At 43.3% G+C, this 21492-nt stretch overlaps 3 protein-coding genes across 3 annotated transcripts in view; 1 reads left to right on the top strand and 2 right to left on the bottom strand.

Moving 5' to 3' along the window:
- Positions 1 to 66: 66 nt before the first annotated feature.
- Positions 67 to 7089, top strand: mblac2 (metallo-beta-lactamase domain containing 2). Its single transcript, XM_039803254.1, has 3 exons — positions 67 to 654; positions 4046 to 4260; positions 6387 to 7089. Exons 1-3 carry the CDS (start codon positions 213 to 215, stop codon positions 6561 to 6563), a joined length of 834 nt encoding a protein of 277 aa, XP_039659188.1. The 5' UTR covers positions 67 to 212; the 3' UTR covers positions 6564 to 7089.
- A 249-nt stretch (positions 7090 to 7338) lies between these two features.
- Positions 7339 to 18718, bottom strand: LOC120561092 (rhotekin-like). Its single transcript, XM_039804047.1, has 8 exons — positions 18582 to 18718; positions 17929 to 18023; positions 17034 to 17138; positions 15787 to 15918; positions 14480 to 14645; positions 13108 to 13212; positions 9654 to 10399; positions 7339 to 7344 (listed from the first exon to the last, which is right to left on the bottom strand). Exons 2-8 carry the CDS (start codon positions 17950 to 17952, stop codon positions 7339 to 7341), a joined length of 1284 nt encoding a protein of 427 aa, XP_039659981.1. The 5' UTR covers positions 17953 to 18023; positions 18582 to 18718.
- Positions 18719 to 18899: 181 nt separating this feature from the next.
- Positions 18900 to 21492, bottom strand: part of LOC120560592 (rhotekin-like) — a 78982-nt gene continuing 76389 nt past the window's right edge. Inside the window, exons 3-4 of the mRNA XM_039803255.1 lie at positions 21147 to 21200; positions 18900 to 19021 (exon numbers count right to left, since the gene is read on the bottom strand). Of these exons, the coding sequence (XP_039659189.1) occupies positions 18900 to 19021; positions 21147 to 21200 (176 nt within the window). The remainder of the gene's footprint in view (positions 19022 to 21146; positions 21201 to 21492) is intronic.

The raw sequence follows: 21492 nt of genomic DNA, 5'->3' as shown, positions 1-21492 counted from the left end.
GCGCGCTTTATGTTGTCGTCACTCCCGTGTTCGGCCAATGAGCACGCTCTCCCTCCTACAAGGGCGTGTCGGTCGTCACCATCACATTAACCTCAATGAAAACATATCACCTCTAGCTAGAAGGCTAGTTTACACCTCTCCTCCGCAAAAAACCAATCACCTGACAGCACAATACCCGCAGCAGGTTACTTCGACAAGCGCATGAAACTGGGATGTCTGCAGCCGACTGGTACGCTCACAAATCGCTGGGAGACGGCCTCTTCTGGATCCAGGAGCGATTCTACCAGTCCGAGAACCGGGCCAACATCTGGCTGCTCCGCGGCTCACACCAGGACGTGGTGATCGACACTGGTCTGGGCTTGAGGAGCTTACCTGAGTACATCGACGGCAAGGGGCTGCTCGGCGAAGACCCCCAGAGGAAGAACCCGCTGCTGGCCATCGCCACCCACGCCCACTTCGACCACTCGGGAGGTCTCCATCAGTTCCAACAGGTGGGCGTCCACAGCGCCGAGGTCGATGCCTTGGCCAACGGAGACAACTTCGAGACGGCCACCTGGCTCAGCGACAGAGAGATCGCCGAGGCTCCCAGTCCAGGATGGAGGGCAAGGCACTACAGAGTCAAGGCTGTGCAGCCCACACACATCCTGCAGGAGGGTAGGTACGAGATGCAGCCTTTGCACATATGATTTCACGAAGGGGAAGGGATTTGTGATAAAAGGCCAGGTCATCATAAACGCATTTGGGATAAGCACCACGGTCGATACCATTAGGCGATATTTAATGGGTGGGCCTGGACTCAGTGGCTTTACTTTGCACATTATGCTCCATACAGGGATCCTTTCTATCCCCACAGGAGGATTTCACCGCACAATGAATTGGCAGAAGACCAAAAATGACTAAATGAATGCGAATGCACACAGGCACGCGCACACACACACACACACACACACACACACACACACACACACACACACACACACACACACACACACACACACGCATTTTTTTTTTAAAAGATAATTTTATTTGGATCTTTTTTTGGGGGGGGATGACACGCAGCAAAGGGCCACAGGTCGGATTCGAACTGGACCGCTGCAAAGTACTCAGCCTACATGGGGCCACGCTCTTACTGGGTGAGCTAGAGGTCGACGCACGCACGCACGCACGCACGCACGCATACAACATATGCGGTGTGAAGTAGTGCTAACATTTTTCATCAGCGTCATCATGGATGGTGCACAGCTTATGTTACAACGCATGCTACATTAGCTTAGGCAGGAGTATTTCTATTCATATCTATTTCCACATACACAAATTAAAAAGATCCAACATATAATTTGCAAGGGAAATGTGAAGGAGAATTGCCTAAAAACCCTCCATGGGCTTGAAAAGTGGCAGAATATTACAGGAAACAATCATCAATGTAATCTATACACAATGTGTATGTATCCTACCAATAATTTTACACACACATGAAGAAGACTTTATTCATAATGCATGCAAACATATACACAAACACCATCATTAATAGACTAAATACATTCAATCTGACATGGACTAGAGCAAGAAAATAAACACACGTAGATGTACATGAAATCATCTTTTTTGTAGGCAGCTGCTTTGCTCATTCACTATCTGTCTTTGCAGAGCAGTTCTATTTTAAGTCAGTGTGCTGATGACTCTATTTCTTTCAAGAAAGACAGAAGAAGAGAATGCAGAGATGGGTCCCGCATATGGAAAGCACCCATGGAGTATTAATAACCTCACAGCGTTGATTTAGCCATCACCCACTGTGCTACTGGCAGATAGACATCTCAGTCACTGATTCAACTCACATTGTGACACATTTCTCTGGGATTGTACATTCATTTCATCACAGTTGTTACACACAGTTTATATAATGAAGGTTTTATCATTTGGGGTGAGCAGCTTTCTTTTTGTCGGAGTTTGGACCAAAACTCTACCCTGGAAATCTAGAGTTCTCGCGAGAGCACAATTTGAATTTCCTCAGCGAGTCCCTCTGGCATTGAGTTAACTCTGCTCATTAACTATGCCCTTGTAGCCGAGCTGTACCAATCACATCGGTGTATCTGACATAGGCGGGCCAGAGGCGAGCTAAACAGATGACGACAGTTTAATCTCCCGGTTAGCTCCGCTGGTAGCTAAGCGTATGGGGCTCTGGATACGTCACCCCGTGTATTGTTGTGATTGGTCGTAGTGTTATCCAATTGCGTGCAGTGAGATTTTCAAATGCATGCTTGGTGCCGCCCCTCCAGTTGGGCCATTTTCATTACTCAATGCCAGACCCTTAATCTTTCGGATTTGGGTCTGGATTTCCAGGCTACCAAAACTCTGCCTGTTAGCGTCTTCACTTCAGTTAGCCTAGAAATCTAGACGCACCCTAGCGGCAGCAAATTTAATTTGCAGCCAGGGAGGTCTAGGGACTCTCCGTTGACTTGTGAGCTGGAAAAACCAAACTCTAGTCAGGCCAATCACATCGTGTATAGAGTTGGTGGGCGGGGCTTATGGCTGCTACTGCTGGGAACAACGGTCTTCTGGAAGACTTGGAGTTAAGCTTTTCTTTGAGAAAAGAACAAAGAACGACACTGAAATCATTCTTAAAAAAGGAAGATGTGTTTGGAGTTTTTCCGACCGGATACGGCAAAAGTTTAATCTATCAACTAGCGTTGCTCTGGTTGGTTGTAGCGCTATCCTATTACGTGCAGAGGGAATTTGAAAGACAACCGTTTATCCCGCCCCTCGGATTGAGCCCTGCCAATGGTGAGTTCCCAGACCCAACCTCTTGATGTGGGTCTGGCTAGTCTTTAGTATAAGGCCTGGGTATCGCCAAAGACTTCCCGAAACGATTCCGATTCACAAGGTCCCGATTTGATTACATTTTCGATTGAATATCAATTTAGGTTAGGGAATTTTCAGTTACAATATCAATTTTGCTCAGACATAAAAGAAATTCTAAGAGAATGTGCTATAAATTCTACAAGCAAGAAGCAACTCTCAATTCTTTTTTTAAATGCGCCAGGTTAATGTTTACATTAAGAGTTGACCCCCAAAAGTTTTTTAAAGTACTTTTTACTTAAGAGGTTTAACATTATACTACCATAATTAACATATTAAAAGATCAATTTGGGGGTCTTTTATTAACCAATATCAGATCTCTCAAACAAAGACCGATTTTAATTGGAGGGTCGATTATTTTGACCCATCCCTGTTTTAGTATTCCTAGAGAGTGTAATTTGTGCACAGTCAGTCGATGCACCGACTTGTTCTGCTGCGTCAGGGCCACTGCTGCAGTGCAGTTGGAATATCTCATTCCTTGGTTTGTTTCAGTTTCACCCTTCTGTCACACTGTACGACTTTCGGACCAAATCAATGATATCCTGAATGTCCTGGAGACTCTGCACGTCATGGTGATATGATGTGACATGTGGGAAACAAATATAACCCTGGCTCGAATCAGCCAGCCCAATCATGACGAACAAAAGGATTTAGTTTACGTGTAAGCCTGGGAGTGGGATGTGGACTTGAAATTAAAGATGGTCGGATACCATTTTTTTCCTTCCAGATACCGATTCCGATACCTGAACTCGTATCGGCCGATACCAAGTACTCATCCGATACCGGTGTGTCATATTTAAAACATATATGTGTTAACGTGATATGATTTCTATCTTTGTTGTTCGGCCCGGCTCAGGTTAAACTTTTTGTGAAACGTGAACAATCACAAAAAATGAACGCCATAGAACTCTCTTTTATTATCTAGTTTGACAGTCAGTCAAAAAAGAAAAAGAACATAAACAAACTACTTTAAAGTAGATTTTCTTCGGGCTAAATTACGTGGTATCGGATCGGTGCATAAACTCCAGTACTTTCCAATACCGATGCCAGCATTTTAGGAAGTATCGGAGACTTTTCCGATACTGGTATCGGAACAGCGCTACTTGAAATAACAAGTTATATTGTTTGTATGTGTGAATGATTTAAAAAATAAAAAACACGATACCATCCCTCCCTCTCTCCTGTCTAGGTGATGTCATCAACCTGGGTGACAGACAGCTGACGGTGCTGCACATGCCCGGTCACTCTCGGGGCAGCATCTGCCTCCACGACCGCGACAATAAGTTGCTTTTCAGTGGAGATGTAGTGTATGACGGCGCCATGATTGACTGGCTGCCCTACAGCCGCGTCAGTGACTACATCAGCAGTTGTGAGCGCCTGGTGGGGCTGGTGGACAGCGAACAGGTAACCCAGATACGCACCGGGGGGGGTAGCCTCACCTTTTCAGCTCATTGTTCCACTATCTTGGGTCCGATTTATTTAGAGATTTAATGCACAAGGTATCCAATCCCATCACCTAAAAACTTAGATTTAGAAAATTTTATTTAATAGTCCTAATAGTTGTGGTGCTTTTGACAGAGTTGTCCATTGTTTGTATTAGGGATAGACCACATTGTCTTAATACGGGCCTGGTTTCATTAACTACTAATAATCGTTATCGGTATTGGCCTTGAAAAACCAGTATCGGTCGATCCCTAGTATATACATTTTAAAATCAGAATCAGAAAATGATTTATTGCCAAGTAAGTAACACTTACGAGGAATTTGCCTTTGTTGATGGTGCATACAATATTAAAAGGAGATAAACAATAAATGTAAAAGAAATTCTAATATAAATACACAAATACGTACAATATAACTGGCATAACAATAAGAAAAGAAGGCTTTATGGTTTAGTGCAGGATGTACAAAGAGTTTAATGAATGTTCAACGAGTTCAGGAGATATACGTAGTTTGTGCAATGTATGACTTTTATTCACTACGCTCCGTGACAATACAAAATACTGTGAAAGTATCAAAACACTCAATCCACAGAGAAATGCACACAGCTTTTATTCATAGACTGAGCCTTTAAATGAGCCGTCAGAATTTTTGTACGATTGTGATGTCACAACTACACTATGTATTGGTAGATAGTGCCGCTACAATGCCTTTACAGTCATTCACTGAGTGCAGTGACGGTGCAGACTGAGAGTGCAGATGCGGAAGACCCGGAAATGCTGACCAATCGGAGCCGACTGGGCTTTTTCAGGAGGTGGCCTTAAAGTGATGGTTCAGAGTAATTTCACCCTAGGGTCCTTTGCACCATGATCTCGAGCCAAACACCCCCCCAGAAGCTTTTTTCACCTGGGTCGAACATTGGGAGCGTTAGCGTAGCGTAGCGTTATCAGCTGAATAGCTTAGCACAGAGGCTAATGGATCCGAAGTGTCTCTTAACATTACCCCACTAATAATGCCCGAAATGATACCAAAGGTCTACACTAGTATATATAGGTTATGCACTCATAAAACGATGGATTGGAAAGTTTGTAAGTACACCAGAAGTTTATGTAAATAACACTTGCCTGCTGGCTTCTGCTCTCTGCTGCTGCTGCTGCTGTTACTACCGGGCAGTAAGAGTGCTTAGGGACATCTACAAATTACAACACCGAAAAGAGATGCAACAAAAATATTTATTAATTTAATGATTAAATAAGGTAATGTCTCCAAACTTATCAATTTTTTTTTTTTTTTTTTTTTTATAACACACTTTTTTTAAAAAAAAAAAAAAAAAAAAAAATAAAATTTTTTTTTTTTTTTTTTTTTAAACCCACCCCTCAACTACAACAACAGTAGAGAGCAGAAGCCAGCAGGCAAGTGTTATTTACATAACCTTCTGGTGTACTTACAAACTTTACAATCCATCGCTTTATGAGAGCATAACCTATATATACCAGTGTAGACCTTGTATCATTTCTTCGGCATTATTAGTGGGGTAATGTTAAGAGACACTTCGGATCCATTAGCCTCTGCGCTAAGCTATTCAGCGGCTAACGCTACTCTACGCTAACTTTCCCAATGTTAGACCCAGGTGAAAAAAGCTTCTGGGGGGGTGTTTGGCTCGAGGTCATGGTGCAAAGGACCCTAGGGTGAAATTACTCCGAACCATCACTTTAAAGAGACAGGCACTAAAACAGAGCATTTCAAATAGAGGGTGAATACAGTCATATTCAGACAGATAGTATGAGAAAGATAATTTGTTTTCCGAACATTAAAGCATCTAAACATGTTAGTAGAAACCCAAAATACAAGTATGAATCTAAAAATAATCAGCATGATATGGGACCTTTAAGTCATTTCCAGAATTAGTTTTTTAGCTGCTAAATGTCATAGTCATCCTTAAATCAGAGCTATGTACCATGTACTGATGGATACAGATTGGTACCCAGAGAAATTATGCTTGAGTCACAACTGATGATTTAGAATGGCATGCAGCATGCATACATACATCATTTTTAAAGTGTTTAACAACTGGCATATTCATTAAACAGGTTGACCAAGTCCTCCCAGGACACTACAACACCTTTGGTGCGAAGCGGCTCCACCGGATTGCATCCACATATATCAGCAGAGCTGGAACATGCCCGGCAAAATTTTCCACTTTTGCCTGGGGTACTCTGGCTGGGGTGGCGCTGCGCGCATTTAACCCACGGAGTGCCTGCTCATGAGAGGGGATCATGGAGCTGGAGGAAGCACAAGTGCACAAAGAAAGATGTTTAATTTAAATATGGAGGGAAAATGCCCTTCATTTATCTGTAACTTGATGTAACACTTTTTTTCATTTACTTATGTAATCCAACAGAAGTCATATAATTGCCAAACTTTATGTAAAAAGCCCCGCTTGGGTTACATAAGTCAATAATCAGCAGCACATGAAGCAATTAATATAAAGTATTTATAGTGTGATTCTGTGCTATACTAATGCATATGTATTTGTTGAGTTGGATATGAATTTATGTATGAGTTTTATACTTTAAGCAGTTGTGAAATTATAATAGCACAACAATGGTACAACACTGCACTGCAAACAGAACGCAGAGTCAGTATGGCCATAGTGTTTCTCTATGCATTTTACAATGCTCAGTGAAGACTCAGTGTCAACTACCTCCTACATTTGTAACAGTGCTTTGTACTTATGACCAATCTAAGGCTTTGGTATCGAAACATTGACAATAAAGCCTCTGTTCTACCTGCCTTTCTTGTTGCGTCTACAAGACAGACAACTGCAGCGTCTCTGTGGAATTTCATCTTCAGTGGGTCACATAAGATGGGATCCTATAGGATTTAGTTGCTGGAGGAAGATAGAAAAGAGGAACAGAATTGGATTGACTATTATGAGCCATCATTAGCTCAAAGTGCAGAGCACCTTAAGTACGTTACTGATCTAACAGAAAGCTCTCCCACTGCAGGAAAAAGTGATCGTGGTGGAAAAATAAAGTTTCCCTAAGCCTGAACACAGAATTTAAACACAGTGAGCTGTTAAGACTTGTATATTATGTGCTAGAGTGTCAATATCCGTAAGAAATAAATTCATACATCAGTCATAATGTAAGATACACAGGATTTCAACTAAAAAGGTCTTACCATTAACAGATTTACATGCAATATTTCTGTTCAAAAGATCACGGATGTGGATCAGTGAAAAGAAGGAGCCCGTTTTGAATTGATAAAACATTTATTATAATTAATGTTATATTATTTAGACATGAGATTCCCACATTTCTCATTTTACGTTTGCCTTCTAGGGCGGGCGTACATGCAGAACACGGAGCCTGCTAACACGAGAAACTCTTGCAAGGTTATAACATTCAATGTTACGTAACAGTTAAAGATCTGCACATCATCTGTTAACATTATGATAATCATCAGGTATCAATATAGCTGCATTTATGACAAAATCAATAAGGTAACAAAAGACAGAGCGAGGTTGATTTGTTAACTTATAAAAATGAATTTACAGTAACAAATGCTGTTTTTCAAACATCTGACAGTTTTAATTCTTAGTCGAAATGGTTGCCCCCAGTTCTGAGCCTCTCAAGAGGGAAACTGTTACCAAACAGTAAACAATAAAGACGGAGGAAAAAAATAAAAGGTTTTTACTGCACTGACCGAGACACAGACCCTCCTATAAAATTTGTTTTTACATGGACGCCTTGAGTCACATTGCTTTCTTATATAACTTACGTAATTAAATACATAGATGGCAGTGTAAACAAACCATTTTATTCTTGCTCTCATGACCCAATGGTTGACTGGACTTTCATGTAAGTTCTCAGCTTCAAAGAAAGTCGCCCAGAATACAGCCACCATCAACTAATTTCTAAGAAATGTTTCTGTGTTGCATAATATTTGCTGGATATTTCACATTTTGTCACTATCCGTAATGGAATCCCGCAACACTGCAGTGTACAGTGTAACAGAATTACAAGAATGGCTTCGGTTTTCAATAGAGTATCTTTGATTATACTTAAAGCTTTAGTGTGTAACTTTTTGATATTAATGAACGTCGGTAACATTCAAGCCGTTGCCAAATGAGTCGCTACAAAGCTAATTAAGACTACCAGCTCCACACAACTCTCTCTGGATTTCTCAGTATGACTATGTTCAGAAGATTGTGGCAGCCGGTGACTTTCCCGCGCAGAAACTCGAGTGAAGAGAATGACCTCTTCTGAAGAGTCTGTGTGTTGTTGTCATTACTTACAATTCCTCATTGGAGCAACAGAAACTACGCACTATAGCTTTAAACTCTGATTAATTTCATCTTATCCTAGATTTCATCTTATCCTAGGATCTAAAACCTACTGCTGACGACAGCCCGTCAAAAGTGTGCAGGTAAATTTGTGAAAGTTAAGACCGGAGCACAGATTTTTGCCCTGAAGAGATCACAGTAATAACAGTACAGTATGTATGAGCACTTGCATAAAGTTAAGCCTTCACCAGATTCACTGAAATCATCTCAAGTAGTTTAACATTGGAACTGTAAATCAAATCACCTCACCCACCCTCCCCAAAAAAAAATGATGCATAGTAATTTTAGGAGAACCACAAAGAGCATCTCTTGTATGAATAATTAGACGCGTACACTGAAGTAGATATCACAGTACAGACAACAGACACCGACACCCCTCCACACTTAACAGTTTCTAACATTTGAAAACTCTTGACTGACTATACCTTATGTTCATCTTGCCACATGCTCACTGGCTTTCATTGCATTAACACCGCAAACCGTATTTTTTTTTTTAATACAATACAGATAGGAAGCATCCAGTCAAAAACACTGCTAGTGCATTAATGGAGATGATTTTGAAACATTGAGTGGCCGGGATGGCTGATGCAGAGGACAAAACAAAAAAACGTTCTAGTTCTAATTAAGAGTCCAAGGACGGACAGTAGGCCCAGTGTGGCGTGTTAATTGGAGCAAGTCCTTAGCTCTTAGCATCGCTGTCTCCCGAGCAGCGTGACCGCAATCATTTCTCAAAGCAGACAAGAGTACCTCCCGTTTAGGTTTGGACCATCTTCAAAATTGTGGCGACCCGGCAAAATGCATTGAATGTCACCCTGTCCCTTTGTGTTAGAAGATGTTCCAGTTTGCCCCAGGAGGGTCTTTCATGATTCATCCTCCAGCAGGAGGCAGGCTAGAGGCAGCTTAACCTCCTCAGGGGCTGTGCATGTGGCCTAGCAGACTGCCTGAGGTCGGTTCACACGTGTGTAGCCAGTACGAATTAAAACGGTTTCCTGTGCACTGGTTGCTTTACCAGGCCATGGCGGTCAGGCAGCGGGCGTAGTTCAGCAGCCCGCGGAGCTGCCGCTGCCGCGCGGGGATCCACAGTCCGCCCTGGAGGGCCGCTGCGTCGAGCCGGGGAGGGCCTCGAGAAGGGGGCTCCCTCAGACGACTCGGGGCTGTGGCTGCCCTCGCTGGTGCCCGAGCTGCTGCTGGAGGTGGAGCTGGAGCAGGAGAGCGTGGTCTGTGTGCCGCGCTGGGACCGAGGTGAACGAGAGGAAACGGGGAGCGGGGCGAGCAGCGAGGAGGCGGGAGGCTGGCAGGGGCACTGGAGGGTCCCTGCTCCGTACCCCCTCCCTCGAAGGGTGCTGAGCTTAGCATCCAGCGACAGGGTGCGTGGCCTCAGGCGGGACGGGGAAGACAACAAGAGAGAGAAGTTTGAAGAGGGCTCGGGCCAGCCGTGGCGGTGAGAGCAGGGGCTGGTGCTGCAGTGGCTGTCGCTGTCCGAGGTCAGGCTCGCATCGGAGGACAGCAGACTCAGCTGCGGGCAGCGGTGGGGGCTCACGGGGCTCCGGGGCAGGCGATGAGGGGTGCAGGGGCTGTGGCCAGAGAGGCGAGAGGTACAGGGACGGGGGCGGCCAGCGCTTATGGGGTTGTTCTCCTCAAACACAGACATCCAGGTGGGAGAGGTGCCCAGCTGGCTGCGGAGCTCCAGCTCCTGCATCCTCCGAGCCAGGATGTCCGACACGGTGCTGCTCAGGTCGTCAGACGACTCAATAACTGCAGGAGAGATGCAGCAAAACTCATTATTACTATTATTATGTACTGGGCATGAGCCTGTTTTTTTTTTTTGGGAAGTTCTTGAAATTTGGGATCATGAACTGGCAATCCAGTCAGAACTTGAGATGAATTTAAATGTTGTTTCTTAATATTCTTTTTAATTTCTTTCAAAGATAGTTTTTTTTAAGACATGAAAGGGGAGAGAAGAGGGGGAATGACATGCAGCAAAGGGCCGCAGGGCGGAGTCGAACCTGCGGCCGCTGCGTCGAGGAGTAAACCTCTATACAGTTTATAGGCGCCTGCTCTACCAGGTGAGCTACCAAGGCGCCCGAATATTCTTTTTAATTTCTAAGGCGGGGATGAGAAAGGTTTAAATGCAAAATGAATACATTTTGAAATATCACTGGATGTATGGATTATGGATAGATACAGATATTCACAGTTCATGAAATGTTTCTTTATAAATGAATATTTTTATCTCACTGGAAGGATGGGTTATGGATAAATTTAGGGACATTTGCAGTTCGTGTATTTTTGGGTTTAGGGATGTCTGGTAATGTATTGTACAGTTGTGCAGAATAACAACATAACAAAAACAATGTCTTGTAAATTTAAATTTTGCACGTCTTAATCTTTATTTTATTGTGATGATCATTATTATGCACTGGGCTTAAACCTGTTTTTTCAAATTGTAACGTGAACTGGTAATCCAGTCATAACTTGAGATGAATTTAAATGTTTTTTATCTATTTTTTTTTTTTATCTTTTTATGGAATTTTTCAACATACTATTTAGTTATCACAACACACATTTAAATGTTTTTCAATATTCGTGGATTAGGATAGTTTACATTTTTTAAATAAAAGATTATGGATAGATTCAGATACATATTCCCAGTTCATGAAATGTTTCTTTATGAATGTTTTCTTGAGTATGTAAGAAAAAAATTGCAGACAAATTAGAAATGTTCAGATTTTTGCTAATGCATTGAAAAGTTGTGCAGCATAATTAAAGACAACAACAACACTAAACTAATTATGTCTTGTGAATTTGAACTTTGCACGTCTTAAAGTGCTCATATTATGCTCATTTTCAGGTTCATAATTGTATTTAGAGGTTGTACCAGAATAGGATTACATGGTTAAAAAACACCATATTTTTGTCGTAGTGCACATTGCTGCAGCTCCTCTTTTCACCCTGTGTGTTGAGCTCTCTGTTTTAGCTACAGAGTGAGACATCACACTTCTGTTCCATCTTTGTTGGGAGTCGCACATGCGCAGTAGCTAGGTAAGGACTACTAGCCAGTCAGAAGCAGAGTATGAGGGCGTGCCCTGACAGTACCTAGGTAAGGACTACTAGCCAGTCAGAAGCAGAGTATGAGGGTGTGCCCTGACAGTACCTAGGTAAGGACTACTAGCCAGTCAGAAGCAGAGTATGAGGGCGTGCCCTGACAGTACCTAGGTAAGGACTACTAGCCAGTCAGAAGCAGAGTATGAGGGCGTGCCACGCTAGCAGCTAGGCGAGCATTATAATGTGTGTTACAAAGTGACCACGTCTGTCTCTGAAGTAAAGGCTGGACTACAGTAGAGCTGTTTGGAGCAGTTTGTGAACAGTGTTTTCTGTTGGAGATGGTAAGTCCCTTTGGGGGGGACTTTGGGCTTTTTCACTTTGTAAACCTATAACGTACACAAAAAAGATATATAACACAATAAAGGAAAGGGAAAAAGCCAAAAGAGCATAATATGAGCACTTTAATGTTTTTAATGTAGTGTATTTAATTATGATAAAACAAAAAGAACCTGTCCTGTGATATTTTTGCAGAATCTACTCACTATCAGCCACATGAGGCGGATCGTGTTTTTTTTTTTTTTTTTGCAGCAAATCCCGGACGGCAACATTTACCACGACAACCATTTCTGTGGAGCCCTACTCCTGTTACTTCACCTGTCGTTGTAATAGGACGAGAGCAGAGCGCGAATCTCAGCAGACACAGCGTTATCCTGCAGCAGAAGACCCTCAGAGGAGGGGGTTGCAAGAGGGGCTGCCAGCGGGGTTAGGAAAACCAAGAGGGGGTGGGGTGGCAAGGAAAAGGAGAGGGGTGGAGTGGATAGGAGGTGTGCAACAGGAGGAGTTCAGTGTTTGGATGGTCATGAGAGAAGGGTTGATGCATGTTTATTAAAGAAATGAATGTTAAGGCATGAGGAGAGGAGAAAAAAAAAAAGATTTGTTGGAGGATAAAAACAATTCCCCCGTTAAAAATGAATGGTGATTGTTGATGAAAGATGCGCCGTTGATCGTGAATAATGTATGAGGACACAAGGATATAATAAAGAAGGATAAAAGAGGCAGAGCCAAGGAGTGATGGATTCCGGACACACGAGGAAAATTGGAAAGGACAAAGAGGAACAGAGAAACAGAAGACAGAGAGTGAGTCAGCGTGTCAGAGATCAGGCCCGTTCTATTCTACAGTACAGAGAAGTCAAGCAGAGTGTGAGTTTGAGATTTCGGAGAGGAAATTTTAATTGCGACAGCATCTCTCATGCACATGGATGGACCCAAGGAATTAAAGCTACACACAGTCACATGCAATGCAGGCAAGGTGCTTTCTTTCCCCGCCTTTTTACATTTATTTGTGTTGTCTCAAAGTGACCAAAGTGGTCTTTTGTAATTGCATATCCCACAGTGATGTAATTAGGGAGAGGTCTTACCCATTTCGTGATAGAGCGAGCCCTGTTTTGGTGTGGCAGGGGCCGGTTTCCTTGGCGATGGCAGTTCAATTTTCATTAAGTCATCACAGCACTGTTTCCACTGGCCTGTGTGTTGGAGACAAACTGTCACTTTCAGCGAACCAAGCAGCAGAGCCAGAATATAGAAGACAGTGTACTTTATTGTATTTATAATACAACAGTGCCCAATCTCAATGTCCACACTCACTCTGAGGCGTGTTCCTGCCAAGTCCGTGAGGGCTTAAGGCCGTTTTATGGTTGTGCGTAAACGTCGCTCCTACAGCGTCGTGACCCTTTCGGAGTTCTTTCGGTTGAACGTGTTTCTTTGCATCGCAAAACTCTAGAGTCATAGTGAGAGAAACAAAGTGTCTCCCCTGTTGCTTTCTGACCACGGTAGGAAATCTGTAGCGGGAAAAGTTAACCCTCTCCTTGATTTCATGTTGTTTATGGAGAAGAAGAACCAGGAAATGAGTCCGGGGGAAATGCAACTCTCTCACTTGCTCCACCACACACTCCCCACACCAACACACACACACACACACACACACACACACACACACACACACACACACACACACACACACACACACACACACACACACACACACACACACACACACACACACAGGCCCTGCTATTCCATAAGATCGATGCACACACCAGCGCACAAGTATAAACTTCAGGCCACTTACGTAGGCTACGGCGAAAGCTCTGCGTGGAGCCTCCGCAGAACCATAAATCCCGCTTTAGGGTGGAGATTGGGATTGGGCCAGGGGGGTAGCCGTAATTTTCCAAAGTGAGGGGGACAGCTTGTTCAAAGAGGAGGATTTTTATTGAAAGATCCTCTCCCGTTTGTCTCTCATAATCACGGTTTCCGAGTAGCCTACATTTTATTTATGGTTGATGGAAACACTGACATTTCCATAAACAGTTCCATACTCTTTTACTCCTTTAGTGTAGGGTGGTCCGGGGGGGCATGCCCCTTCGGAGACATTTTTGGCCGTAATAGCCCAAATCTAATGCCACTATTCCATCATATTTGCTTATCTTATTTATTGCATATTTAATTGAGTTTTCCTCCTTATAATTCTTTTCATTATATATGATATACATGAACCAACTGACACAACCTGAGTAATGTGCACGTCGCCTACTTATGGCGTGTTCAAATCAACTCAGGTGCGTTGTAAGTGTGGGGGACAGAGGGCACCGACATGGAAAGTACCCCGTGTCTGCTACGCCTTTGGATTGGGCCAATATTTCCTTAAAGTTGAATCCATTAAGTATCTATGGTAGTATGTGTGAGTGACTATGTATCAAACACTTTCTGTGTTAGAGCAAAGCAAGTACTTACTCATGTCATAGAAATGTTGCCAAAAGGCCTCCATCCACCGGTGTGTGTCGTCCCGGCTGTCTGTTGTCAGGGTGTGTGTGACCTCCTCTCCTCCGTACTGGTTACTGATACAGATATTCTGAACTTTACTTTGGGGGTCTTTCTCTGACGCACGTATTCTGGTCTCCTGAAACATGGGAGCGAAAAAAAAAAAAAAATGCAATCATCAGCCACGAAATCACTACAATTAGGGATGAATGCCAGCACTTCCTGAATGAACAAAATGATGTGCTCCAACAAGTGATCATTACGGCAATTGTAATTGTATGTCCCCACTGAAAATGAGCCCTCACCAATAAAGCCACTAATTAGTCCTCTTCCAAGCCATTTCCCTTCAGCAATTATCCAACAAAAGGTGCAGACTCCCAATTCCCACATCCTCGCTCTAAATGTGTCTGGGTGTGTTTATGACCACTAGATGGCAGTGTTGTTCCATTCATCACGCTGCACTCCCTCCTCCTTCCTCTTTTTTAGGAGAGACAACTGACTACCAAAAGGATCTGATATCTGATCTGACTGACTGACTGACTGACTGACTGACTGACTGACTGACTGACTGACTGACTGACTGACTGACTGACTGACTGACTGGGCTTTAGGTCAGCCGTGAGCTCAGGGTCAGAGGCTACAAAAAGGCTGAATGAGTCACTATGGAAGGAACGGGAAGCCCCGCGGCGCATCAACTCTCAGACACAGACACAGGAAATAAGATGATAAAGAACCTGACTGGCTGACTGGCTGACTGACTGTTCTTCCCTTTGGAAAAACTGGAGGGGATGAGAGCAATCTGATCTCCTAGTTGGATGCGGCAGATACTGTGTCTTATTGTGCACCGTTTTTTCAAAGACTTCGAGAACATATTGAACATATTTCATGTTGGAATCTTTAAAGCCTTTTATCCCGCTTCTTTTCTAGCCTTTACACAGTTACACCTGAAAGCTGAGCAACAGAACCACAGTTGTTTTTGTCTACTCTTGGCTTCTGAGCAGCTCTACCGGGGGCAACTGAGGGCTAAGTGCCTTGCTTGAGGGAAGAGAAGAGCTCATTTCTTATGTACTTTTTTGGCTCAGTCTATCCGCTGGCTTGAGATTCAAACTGGCAGCGATCCACAAGCCCAGTTCATTTCCATCTTCGCTACCGCGGCCTCGGGCATTACCGAAAACAACACAACTGTATGGGTTCTGTGAGGCTGGGTCAACCTCTGGAGTGTTTAGCTCCATTCCAGATAGTTTCTCTGTTTTCACGCGACTCCGTTGCTGAATGCTGACCTTGTTGATGGCAATAGTGAAAGCTGGCTCAACGTTAGCCTCCACGTCTTCTTGCCGGTGGTAACAGAAAAGGCTCGTTCCTTTTAGAGCGCCGTACACTTTTGTCCAACTCTGAGGGTCACCGCCCACCTGCTGCGAGATAGAGAAAAAGAGGAGTCAGGCGTGGAGTAAGAGACAGCGAGAGATACACAAAGAGAAACGCCCCAGGTCGAGGGCAGGTGGGTTGGGATCCAAAGGGAGGGATTTGAGGGATGGGGGAAGGGTGAGGCAGAAATTATTATTCTTTTTGTTTCATTTATCCATTTCTTGGTTTTCTTCGTTCAAATATTGTTTTATTTGTTTTATTTGATTTTGTTTTCTCATGCAATTGATCACTAGTTTTATGTTGATCAAGGCACGTGCATGTGTAAGGTTCATTTACTTTATTGACAATCCATTAAATTCTAACGATACTGCGCGATTCGGGGGAAAATATGAATCAAAATTTTTTTAGCTTAGAACTTATATCACGATTCTCTGCCACGATTTTTTTCTCACGAAGTGTAATGTTTATTGCACACATGAACCATGACAAAACAAAACAAATTGGCAGTACCAAACGTAGATTTTTTTTGGGGCACCTATAGCACACTGCGCATCGCCACGAGCCTGTAAACATAGAGGCTTTGATGAATTAAGAAAATAAAGGCTACCAAAAATCCATTTCGTTTATTTCCTGTCGCACTAGTTAGACGATGCTGCAGCCTCGAAGGCTTTCCGAGCTACCGCGCTCGCTCGACGAGTGAAACACGTGACTAAAAGGCGCTTTGTCATTGGCTGAGGGTGAAGCCCTGAACTCTCACCCTGTGAGAACCTAGAAGGGAGAGCATTGCAGCGCTCGGGAGCGCTTTAAAACCTATTTTATACAGTCTATGTTTAAAACTCACAGAAGAAAGTAGGAGCGTTTGTGATGCAGTCGGCTCGTAAAAAATTAAATGAGAATCTAAGTCATTTAAAAATTTAATTCGCAAACACAGGGGTGAATCGCGGTCGAGTTTTAGAACGATTTATCGTGCAGGCCTAATCACCCTATGTACTAGTATCACAAAATAAGAGAGATGGCAACATAAGGAGGAGAGGAGGGAAGTGGAGGAGGAGGAAAAAAAAAAAAAGACTGAAATAAACCAGAACAAAAGCCAGAATTGACTGAAAACCGTGAGAGGAATGGTTCCCCTGAAAATGACGCATTCGCACACCTGCCAACTTACCTTCACTTTCAAACATCCACTCATCATCTGCTGGGTCATACAGTGAGGCTGAGCTGCGAGGCGGCTACACATACTGCCATAGAGCGAGGGGACATGAGCACTCTTCTAGGCAGGGGAGAGAGAGAGAGAGAGAGAGAGAGAGAGAGAGAGAGAGAGAGAGAGAGAGAGAGAGAGAGAGAGAGAGAGAGAGCGATGGGCGAAAATAAACACCATGAATAAATAAAAACATTCCCACATGACATTCAAAATTCACACACAAACATGTATAGTCATGTGCATCCATGTACGGACACACACACACACACACACACACACACACACACACACACACACACACACACACACACACACACACACACACACACACACACACACACACACACACACACACACACACACACACACACACACACACACACACACACACTTCTTCCCCTCCTAACACTGCCCCCCTACAGCATACAAAACAAGGCACAGGGGTGTAAAAGACTGGCAGCTGCAGGGAGTGTCATGAAGTGCAGCAATGAAACTTTACAGCAGGCTGAAGGGCCAATGAATAAAACACTAGGGGCCTGTCTGTCTGAGGGTCTGGGCCCTTGTTAGCCCACATCATTACAGCTTTACACAGCAGTCACCTCATGAGCACAGACGTTTTTTTTTTTACTGTGGCCTTCACAATGGCTGCCTGTCAGAGAACATGGGAGGACACAGAGGCAGGGGGAAGGAGGGAGGGTGAGAGAAGATGCACGGTGCGCTCGGTTTAAAGGGAAATTATTAGAATGCAAAAGAACAGACAGACAGTGATGAGTGGGAGAAGCACAGAAAACAGACAGATTGCGGCGGAGGAAAGAGAACGATGGTTGAAGGAGACAGATTGATTGAGGCTGCCACTCACCGTTGCCTGAGATGGTGAGGTCATGTGTGCGAAAGCTGTCCTGGACGTGTGACAGCGACAGGGTGGTATGAGCTAAGAGGTGGTACTTAGGGCCCCTGTCAACACACAAGAGATGGAAAAGAAATGTATTCTGCGTTTGAGCATGGATGTTCATAAAGATATGCCTACTTGCACTCACTGACGTATTATTTCTCTCTCTGTTCTCCCTCTAGTCAATATTGATGTGCTATAAAATACAAACTAATATATATACTAATACTATACTATACTATACTAATAGGGCTGCACAATATATCTTTTTTTATATCGTCGTTGCAATATCAACCTGCACAATAAACCCATTGCAAAAGCCTGCGACCTATCGGAGATTTTTTGGAGGTAGTTGAAAGAAAATACTGGTAAAAAAACTGCACTATAAAATGTAACTGTCATTCCCTTTTATTTTCAATTCAATGTTCAATCTGTTCAATAAAAAGGATGTTGGAAAGGATTTCCTTTCATTTGTTTTAAATTCAACAAGCAATGTGTTGTATTTTTAGCAGAATACTCGTAGCAGAAGAAATGCAGAGCTCGTTACACTTTAATATCTGTTTATTTACCTTATCGCATATCACATATTTTCCCCATAGCCTTAGCTAATATTTCAAACTTACGGTACAGAGGGAACTGGCAACAAAAGAGGAGCTGCGCCTCCGTTGCTAACGGGACTACACGGCCCAGGCTCCATTGCTGCACGGAACTTCTTCCCAGCTGATCGCCCCAGCGACGAGCTCAGTTTGCTGGCTAGTTTCCTCGGCGTGCTCCCTGCAGAGTAGTCGTCCTCTGAGCAGCAGCTATACAGCTCAACACGCAGCTCAAACCCTGGGCTGGCTTCATTACTGTGTTAAAAAGATACACACCCTGATGAACATTACCATATCAGTGTTTTTTTTTTATTGTGACTATTACCGTTTATGTGGCAGACAGATGACTTACAATACAATGGTGTTGTCAAAGCAGATGTCGGTAAGTGTCCTGTCCACTATCACCATGTCTGTGTCGAAGATCTCTCCTCCCAGCTGCAGCAGGCAGAACACGGCACACCGATGAAGCTCTACAAAAGGCAAGGTGGAAGGGCAGAACAAAGAGAAAGAGGAAAATCTGTGAAACATTGCATTCATGTGACCTCTTAGTCCTAGATTTAATATTATTATTATTATAAATATGGGACGTAGAAATAAGCGCTGTGTGTTTATAAGAAACATTTTACAATATAAAACGTTGGAAAAAGCAAAAACAGACTGTGGAAAAAAAAGGCGTCAACAAAGTTTTTTTCAAGGCTGACGGGAAGACAACACAAGGGTTAAGGTACCAGGTAACGCTAGAGCTAGCTAGCTAGCTAGCTAGCTTGGCTTAACAAGACATTCTCAGGTGACCAAAACATTCCAATCAACTTTGATAAAGTGAAAACACACAGTGAGAGGGTCAAAGTTTAAGATGAAAACACAGACAACACCCAAAAACAAGCTGAGCTCTATTTTAATGTCCGGTGTTAGCATGGTTAGCATCGCAAAGCCTCTGTCCTGATTGACAGATCCTAAAGCATCCCCTGCTTTATCGTCTGTTTTAAAAAAAATGGGACCATGATTTACAAAATGAACATCATGCTGTGTTGAAGAAGACTTGAAAGTAGTGACAGAGACCATAAACTCATTATGAATATGTTTACTGAGGTAATAAATCATGTGAGAAATAGGCTCGTTTTCTCATAGACTTCTACAGAAACAGACTTGTTTTTGGAGCCAGTGGAGTCGCCCCCTGTTGGAAATTAGATAGAATGCAGGTTTAAAGGCACTTCCGCATTGATTTTACTTTTCAGGCCCGGAAGTTGCCGCTTGGGAAATACACATGCATTGTAAAGTAGCTATAATACTGTTTTTGGGCATGTTTCCCTATGAGTCTGAGTAATGACTAAGGTGAATCCTTGGGCTGAGACCAACACCAACATGTAATATAAATAGCACGCCACCAGGCGGTCTACTTATTTCTCTTTAATTGCCTGTTTTTGCAACTTCTCATTCAAATTCAAGGTTACAACTGGAAAGGCTAAGAGAGGTGGTTTGCTCCTGCTCCCTGTATACGGCACATTGACACTTAATATTCACACTTATCATTCCAAGTATGAGCTCAACACTCTGCTTGAAATGCGATTGGACACGTGACAGAGGAACAAGCTTTACTCTTCCTCACCTCCTGGGCTCAGTTTATGTCTCGGTGTGCTTAATGGCCTTGAATAACAGCCTCATTAAGCTTTGTTAAGAGTCTACTACCTGTCTCTTGAGTTCATTTATATGCACAGGTCATGCAGATTAATTCCATTCAAGTTAGCAGGGGAGAGAATGCTCTCCGAGGATGTTATAATGACTGCACAGGGGTTAAACAACATTGACTCTATCCAGGGGAGGCGGGGTAGCAAACAGTCAATCTAAAGATGACCATTTTACCATCTTTTTCCATGCACTATTGGATTCTGAAATGCCATAAAACTGTTTTAATATGACCTGGTTCACGGTTATATTCCACAGGATAAAAAAAAGGGAGTTCCTTAAATGCCCAACAGACTTCATTTGTTTTCAAATGCCCTATTAATAATGACCCAGTTTAGCACCTGTGTGCTGCTGCTTCTCAGAGCCAAGAGGCAAAGCCAGCAGGCCCGAACAGCGGGTCAGGTTGTGCTGCCAGGAGTTTCTCATGTCTAGAAAAATCTGTTCCTGGAAAATACGGAGATATGTGGTAAAGCTGCAACAGATTGTATTAATCAGCTCCAGGAACTGTGCTTTGCATAGAGTAGGAATAAAATGTCATACTGTGTGGTCTGTCTGCACAGTTCAATGGCTCAGCACATTTTTTAAATATGAAACTCAAAGCTCAAATGATTGTTCCACCCTCGAGCCAGTGATATAAAGGTGATTTTTGATCTTGGCCTGAAGAAGACCCAGCAGGGTCGCAACGTTGCCTTTGCATTAAATATGGGAGTTTAAAGCAGTGTCGCACCTGCCAGAAGGTGGGATGTGCACACAATTACTTTTTTGTATGATTTTTGCTCTTTTGTCATGAGGAATCCCACACTCAGCCCATACACATTTAACGTTCAACAATCATTAATAAATCCTACAGGCGTAAATCATCAGAACTCCATCAATGAGCTGCTTCACACGCATACAGAGGTGGCTCCTCACCTCCTTTGTTCTTGAAGTACTCCGTGTCTTTCCACATTAGAGGGATCCGAAGATCTGTAACGACAACAGACAAGGGTTTAGGCCACAAAAATGTTAATCACCCTTGCTGTCCAACTGATATTTGTGCATCTGACAGACAGAAGGTGTGTCTCCCTGCCCAATCACTGGCTAAAGTTTCTACAGTTAATTACGCTCCGTGTACGTGTGTGTCGTATGCGCTCCATTTGTGTACCAGGCATGCAGCAGTGCCCCCATGAACCTCCACCCACAAACACACAAACACACACACACACACACAACAAAACACACACACACACACACACACACACACACACACACGCTCCCA

This window comes from Perca fluviatilis, chromosome 6 (assembly GCF_010015445.1).
Source record: "Perca fluviatilis chromosome 6, GENO_Pfluv_1.0, whole genome shotgun sequence".
NCBI classification, from domain to species: Eukaryota; Metazoa; Chordata; class Actinopteri; order Perciformes; family Percidae; genus Perca; species Perca fluviatilis.
This window is presented reverse-complemented; position numbering and strand designations above follow the sequence as displayed.